This window comes from Adiantum capillus-veneris, chromosome 30, assembly GCF_014529385.1.
Source record: "Adiantum capillus-veneris isolate H3 chromosome 30, ASM1452938v2, whole genome shotgun sequence".
In the NCBI taxonomy this organism is placed as follows: Eukaryota; Viridiplantae; Streptophyta; class Polypodiopsida; order Polypodiales; family Pteridaceae; genus Adiantum; species Adiantum capillus-veneris.
The window spans coordinates 6,878,260-6,885,762 of NC_140960.1; the positions used below are offsets into that span (position 1 = coordinate 6,878,260).

Consider the following 7,503-nt stretch of genomic DNA (forward strand, 5'->3'; position numbering starts at 1 on the left):
TCTGCTATGAGTTATATCCCCCTTCTGCTATGTATGTGTAGTGGCAATTTTTTGTCCATTTTTGTTGGAGAAATGCTGCTTGTTCCTGCAAATGGAGCAAATCTGGAATTTGTGGGAAACGACAACAATTGGAGCTAGTAACGTAGCGCATTCAAATGCCTTTCTTGTAATACGTGCTTAGTGGAAAGTTTTAGCTCATTTATTGAAATAGTTTTGCTTAAATGTATAAGACAAGTTAAATATTAGATAAAATTAGTATCTTTGGAGTTTCGAGGAAACCTTGTCCTTTACTTGGGCAACCCCTCCTCGACTTCACAAACCTTTAAGATGTTGTACTCTAAAGATTTTATATGAAGACACTGATTTTATTTTTCTTGGTGAATTTTCTTTAATGCCTTGTGCAATTGAGGAGGTCTTACCCTTCAAAACCATGTCCTTTACTTGGCAGTTTGGTCACCCTTCTCAAATTCTTAACCATTTAAGATACTCGATTATTTTTAGATATTTTTGAAACAATATTACCATATGTTGTTCTAGTAATGATTCCTTTCAATCCTGTCACGCTTCACTAAACACAGGATAGTTTGAAGTTGCTTCAATATCTCTCTCTCTCTCTCTCTCTCCCTCTCTCCACCAATCAACAATTTTAGGCATTTTCAGTAATAAAACACTTTAACTCTACACATGTTGGTTAACTTGGTGTGAGTCCATGATCTATGGCTCTTAGTTCAATTAGAGTTTCCTTCAAGACAAGCTTTAAATCTAGCCACGATTCTGCAAATGATTTAGCGAGCTAAAAGTAAGATTTTTATTTGAAGCATTCTAAATTTTAAATTTTATCATGTGACCAATCTATCTATCAACTATAGGCAGGCCTCGTGAATTTGTCACTTGTTTGTCTTTCATCGGGGTACCCCCTACTATAAATTTTCGATCAACTGGTTAGATCTTCTAGAGAAAATTTGATGAGGAAATAGGTACTTTCGTTGAGCACTGTGACACTCAGTTTTTCACACACCCAAGCGCGTGCGCACACCCCACATGAGGATGCAGGCACCTATATCGCGATCAGCTGCAGCACAAATTGCCTCTGGCCAACGTAGGCCTCAAGATCCAGTACCACGCGTGGACATCCGCGGTCGTCATCGAACCCAGGCAGAGCTTAATCGCCTCAACAAGGAGATAGAAGTCCTTGAGGTGAGTCTCTCTCTCTCTCTCTCTCTCACACACACACACACACACACACACACACACACACACACATGCTCTGTTTTCAATGAAAGTTGTCACAGCTACATGTTTGCCCTCACAAATGGCGTGAAGTACTGGGAGTTGGAAGCGCACGAGAGTGCTCATGATTTTAAGTTTCTCAAAGCTGAAGATGGATAGCCCACTTGGGCAAATTGCTAGCCGTACATTATGGAAATGGAGGCACAAGTACTGTTCATCAAGCGCATGCACGCGTTTGCACACACACAAATTCACGCACAGTGTCATTTTAACATCCTGGAGAGGCCATACTGGACCTCTAGGACCAATCAACTACATCCAGATTAACAATCCACTTGGGGTATCATGAAAAATATAAATAAATAAAAAGACTAGTTTGAGAGAGAGAGAGAGAGAGAGAGAGAGAGAGAGAGAGAGATCCGTGTAATGCCACTACTGGAGGGTTAGGTCGCTAAGCTCACCACCCAGCTTATATGAGAATGAAGCTTACCCCTTACTCCTGGACCATATATAGATGTGTGGCGTGCCGTCCACATTGGTCTAGCCATCCGGGCACTACGGCTGAGCGGTCTCCACTTGAACCTCACCTTCCCGGCTCTATGGCCGGAAGGTGGTTGACCTTGTCATGCCATGAGAGAGAGAGAGGGTTTGACATCATGCTTGTATACCCCCAAAGATTGTTCCTGGCATATATTACTGGTTTCGAGGCGCATAACCAGCCATGCTCTGAAACACAAGTCCACCTCCGAAATACCCAAGATGTACCGTGGGTGGTGGAAGAACGTGCAGCATAGCCTGGAAACTGGTTCCTTGTCCATTTAATGCAACATTTGGACTTTGAAAGGTGGCTGGCTGAATTGGTAAAGCTTATTTGTCTTGGAGCCCGATTGACTCCGCAACATGCGCACTGCCAAGTACCTTGTTTTTTTCCAACAGCCTCTGGCTAACAATATTATCGTGAATTCTTTTGCCCATATCATCATCTTGCATAATGCCACATCCCACATCCCTTCAAGATACAAGCGTAGGTGATTGCATTTGGAGAGCTGCCCTCTCTTTGCATCTGCTAAAAACAGCCCAGCACTTCTTGGCCCTGTCTTTGTTGGGCATATCCCGCGATTAGAGCATTCCAAGAGAGACAACATTCTTAACAGGAAGCTCATCGAGCACTTTTTGTGCTTTATGAAGTACACCGCATTTGGCATACATGTCAAGCACAACGTTTTTTGTCAACAACACTTGGCTAACAATATCAGCATGAATCCTACTGCTTTGGTACAAAACCTTCTGCTTAACACAGTCTTTAAGCGAGCTCACAGAAAAGGAAGACTCATTCTCTTGCTCTCCATTTTTTCTTCTGTATCCTTATTGCTTATTGCTTGGCGGTGTTGCAAGAGAAAACGGATGTGTGTGGACCAAGGCATTACCAAGAACGACATTTTTTGCAACAGCCCTTGGCTAACATTACCAGCTCGAATATTTATGCCCATATTAACATGTTGGGTAGAGAGTGAGAGAGATGCGCAAAGCATGGTATTTCCTCCATGCACCAATGACTTCGACCAAACTTTATTTAAGCCCACATCAACATGTTGGGTAGAGATTAAGAGAGATGCGCAAAGCATGGTATTTCCTCCATGCACCAGTGGAATCCGACCGAACTTTGGATGGTGACCCAGCTTTGTTAGGCCCGGCCTGCAGGAGATTGAGGAAAGAAGATTTGAGGTCACTGATGATCACAGGGCCTTTGGTTGGTCTCAAGCAAATGATCATGGCATTGGAAAATTCTTTGAGGTCATGTTCCCGTCTTGGATTTCAACATCCTTTTGGGTCTTGAAAATTCTTGTCCTCTCGGCCAGTTCCTTGCAATTGAGCACGCCATGTCGCTAACTTGTGACAAATTTAGACTTGACTGTCGGTCAATTAGTCTTACAAAAGTCTGAGAAGGCGAGACTAAAGAAACAAGCGACGCTTAAGGGGAAGGTGCTTTGTCACAAAATGATGACGTGGCAACATTACCCGGACACACACAACAATGACCCAGCCTGCGGCAAATGTGTTGACGCGGTAGTATGGCAGAAGTGCCACGTGGCAACAATACGGACTCCCGCAAAACGCATTGGCAAGCTGGCGTGGCAGACTGTACGGAAACATGGATTTTGCATTGGCTGATGATGTGGCAGCCTATACGGATTTCTGCAATTGATGCTTTTTGGCAGTTGTTGAGGACCAGTTGCTTTTGAGTTTAACTGCATTTGGGGCTTTGCTTTTGGCATCCCTTGTAAGAATAAAAGGAGTCCAAGGGCCTCACTCTGGAGAGCATATGGACGCAGAGTTTGAGAGCAAAGGACCCTTTGGGAATTGTACTTTGCTCAAGGATTAATATAAAAGAAATACCGGAAGGGGCGCCAATCTTTGGGGCCAATCTCTTTGGGCACGGAACTACGTCGGGCCGTGTCGACAAAACATTGAATTGTGATTTTAAGTTTTGAAGTATTTTTAAGTGATTCTCTCGTGTTCGTGTTGGATTCCCGACTTGGGGTGCCCAAGCCTGTGACATGCTTAACTTTCGGAGTGTTACTATGGGTTGTTTAAGAGTGACAACTTTAGTGTGGAAAGATTAAGTATTTGGTAAAGTTCAAGATCTACTCTAGTTTGAATGCTCACTGGATAACCGAGCAAGAAGTACCACCTTATTCCAAGTTTTTGGATGGATATGTACAAGCACTACAATTGAGGACAGTTGTTTAGAAGGCAGAGAGATGCTGCTAAATTGACTATTTTCTTATTTTCTTGATAATTTCTATTTAATGAAATTAGGAAACTTACATTTGTTGGCTTGAAAACTTTTAAGTTAGGAACTGTAGATCTACAAGAACTGCGAAAGCCATCAGGAATGGACATCTCTGATATGATGGGTAACATAAAGCATCGCGAAGGAGTTCCGTAAGTTCGGTGGGAGAGACTAGGTAATGGATATTCCCGATGCGTCAAAGGATGGGTGACAGGAGCATCGGTAAGGGAATATTCCATGGTCTTTGGAGGAAATCTGAGATTTATGCGTAAGATGCAAGCACATAAATGAAGATGGGTTCTAAGAAGCTTTGAAGAAATGCAGATACTTTTCGAAAAGCAGGTTGCTTTTTGATTTCTTTCTTGGGAAGCAGATGCTTTCTTGCGAAGGAGTCTATCTCTACATCGCATTTGTGCATGAGACTGGATCCAAGGACGCTTGGTGTGTTTGTGTAAGCATGATTGTCAGCTCATAAGTTTTTATTGAGTTTTGAACAAGTTCATATCATTTTTAAAAAGTGTATGGCGGCCCACCCAATTGATAAATATAGCAGCAAAATCTAGGCGCCTCCTTTTCCTGATTTATATGGCAGCAATTAACCCCTCTTTCTCTCCTTCAGGCGTGGGCACCTCTCTCTACAGCGTTCCACTTTCCCCTATTCTTGGCAGAGCAAGCTCCCCTATGTTTGCAAATCTCTTGTACCTATAAAGCAAAGCTAGTGGCCCATTTGAGCACAGATTTTGCTAGTGCTAGCTTGAAGTACAAGCTAAGCAGGTTCCGCCGCAAGTGTTCGCAACAAGTTTGCGATCGGAGGTGGCTTTCGGTGCCGGTATCTGAGTTCTACTTGTGTTTGCTACTATGTTTGTGTTTTGCAGGTACTCTACCTCTGAGAACGAAGCAAAGAGGCTTCGGATTCCAGAAATGGAATCCAAGATTGTTTGCAAAGCTCCTGTGCTCTGAGAGCAAGCTAGAAGGATTTACTGAGCAGAGAGCTAGTCTCGAGGTCTCGAAAGGGAAGGAAACTACCATAGAGTCTGAGATCTAAGATTCTCCGTGCTAACAAAGATTCTCTTTAAGGGGGTGAACCAGCCCATATTCTCGTCCCCAATATTGTATTGATCTTCTCTCTCTCTCTCTCTCTCTCTCTCTCTCTCTCTCTCTCTCTCTCTCTCTATATATATATATATATATATATATATATATATATATATATATATATATATATATATATATATATATATATATATGTCAGATTCTATTATTTTTAGTCTTTTAATTGTTCGTGTGCACTCCCGTTCGTGACAATGCTCGTGGTTGCCCTAACCTTGGCCCTATGTGGACTAGGTTCCCATTTGCACATATTGTGGTCGATTTCCATGTGCTGGAAATATTTGAGGTCTTTAAAAAGCTGCCCGCCACATGTACCCTCCTACACAATAATACTGTGTTTAGCCTTGGTTACTTATAATGTCCAAATTTACTGGAATGTGCATCTTTTAAGTGGGAAGTGCATTTCGAGGTGCACAACAAAGACCATTGTAGTGTATGCGTACCTTGTATCCAAGCATTGAGTGTCCCACCACCATTTTGACGGCGCTTGTTTGTGTATTTCATACTTTTTCTTTTGATGGAGCTTTTTAGCTGCCTCATTAGCCTCCTGCCACTTTTGTGTCCTGCGATCTATGCCTGGTCCGTCTTTCTTGTTGGAGGATAATCTTAGGAATCATCCGTTTGTCGTGTCAAGGTTAAACAGCCCATTACCCTTGTTGATTTGTCTTTTGTTATCAAATAGCATAGATTTCTGAAACTTTCTTTTGTGATTTCTTCTTGTGGGCAATGTGATCGTCTACTTGTTTTGCATGTGCAACATAGTAGCAACTTGGAAGGCTCTTTCACATTTTTCAAATACGTAATTGCAATAAACTTTCCCATTGGCATGCCTATGAAAACAGGAGGAGCTTGAGAGACTCAAAACTATGGAGTGTGCTTCAGTAGCATGCAAAGAGTAAGGCGCATGTGCACTGGGTCTTTTGTTGTTGTTGTTGCTGGATGAAACATGCTGAATTCTTTGGTTGTTGAATTTGTTTAGGTTGGTTTTTAAAATAGCGAAGGCAGACGACCCGCTGATATCAAGGTAGGGTGTTTGTAAGGAGGCTTCAGTTTGTAAGGCTAAGGTGGATGCTTATATCTTTTGTTGTGTTTATGATTGAGACAGGGCAAAGAGTCCAGTGAATTCGGCACTGTCTGCTAACAGGTGGTTCGAGCAACCTGCAGAGATCAACCGCTGCTGCTGGTTTTGTTGAGGGGCCTACGTTTACTTCGTGTCAATAGCAGATCGTCATCTATCTGCATAGATCTATCTATCTACTTTGAGAGATCTCTCTCTCCATATCTCTCTATTGATTCCGAGCAAGAAAACATAAAAACAGTTGTGAAGCTAATATATTAGTGGCTGGGATCCTCTTTGAGATGCTTATGTACTTAAGCCATGACAAAGAACATTGGTTGAGTTTGCGAGCCCACATAAGCAAGCTAAGCAGAAGATGGGCTCCATAAAGGTAATCTGAATATACATGATTTTGTGAGTGTTGCTTGAGTATAAAAGGTCCTGTCTTTTATACAATATCTTGAGGCCTTTCAATGTCATATAATATCTGAACTATTACAATGCAGCATGTTTGTTGAGAAATTCATAAGCTCAATTATGGTAGGATTTTAGGGTTTTTTGCAGGCGCATGTAGGTGCTTGTTTGACACACATGATTAAGCTTTGACATGACATACACAGTTGAAGACGTGCATGTGCATGCTCACTGGTTTTGCACCTCCATGCACCAAATTTGAGCCTTAGTTGCAGTGCTTGAGGTTGTGCTCATACGAGAGTTTTCTTCTCTTTAGTTTCAGCTTCCAATTTTTCTTCGCCCTTGTCACCTCATCCTCCTGGATTTCCGTGTATGTAGTAACTCAGCCACATGACAAGAAACCCAATTATTAGCTACATGACATAAAGAAAAGAAGCGAGTTGTAGGGATAGCCCTTGTAGTTTGTGATTGCAGTCCCAATAAGTGCATACATGACTACATACACGTGTACAACAATGTAAAGGTGGGAGTGAAAAATATTTTGTCTACCTCCTTAATGATGAGAAACTAGTCATGTGTTAAGTGAACAATGGAGAGGTGAAATATTTTTATATTCAAACACACCTTGTAGATGGCCAAGGTGCGACCACCACGTAATGGACATAGCAGCCTATGAATCGTATTGTCAACTCAATAGCACGTACGTCCGGGCGGACGTGGTATTTGTTGCAAGTTGAGTTATTTGATAATATGGAAGAAAGCTGGGACCATACACTTGTGTAGACAACGATTTGAAGATGTCATTGTAAAGAGTAAGTATTTGCTATTGCAAGTTGATGAGTTGTTTGACCAAAAAGCCACACACTACACAAAAGTGTATTTGTGTTTAGGGTATTAG

The 7,503-nt window shown here is 42.0% G+C and overlaps 1 protein-coding gene across 2 annotated transcripts; it reads left to right on the top strand.

Moving 5' to 3' along the window:
- The first annotated feature begins 923 nt into the window (after nucleotides 1-923).
- Nucleotides 924-6,628, top strand: LOC147417491 (guanine nucleotide-binding protein subunit gamma 2-like). Of its 2 annotated transcripts, XM_086506692.1 has the most exons (4): nucleotides 961-1,197; nucleotides 5,977-6,029; nucleotides 6,114-6,158; nucleotides 6,240-6,628. In XM_086506692.1, the coding sequence occupies exons 1-4, from the start codon at nucleotides 1,042-1,044 to the stop codon at nucleotides 6,325-6,327; spliced, it is 342 nt and encodes a 113-aa protein (XP_086362818.1). In that variant the 5' UTR covers nucleotides 961-1,041; the 3' UTR covers nucleotides 6,328-6,628. The 2 variants fall into 2 exon arrangements, with proteins under 2 accessions (XP_086362817.1, XP_086362818.1); XM_086506691.1 differs by lacking the exons at nucleotides 5,977-6,029; nucleotides 6,114-6,158; nucleotides 6,240-6,628 and adding an exon at nucleotides 4,644-5,150 and having other exon boundaries at nucleotides 924-1,197.
- The last annotated feature ends 875 nt before the right edge of the window (nucleotides 6,629-7,503 follow it).

What these genes read in the sequence shown, in the direction of transcription:
- LOC147417491 (XM_086506691.1), top strand. Translation starts at nt 1,042, where the DNA reads ATGAGGATGCAGGCACCTATATCGCGATCAGCTGCAGCACAAATTGCC. An exon ending in AGGAGATAGAAGTCCTTGAG is followed by an intron (nt 1,198 to 4,643) that starts GTGAGTCTCTCT and finishes TCTCTCCTTCAG; the next exon opens with GCGTGGGCACCTCTCTCTAC.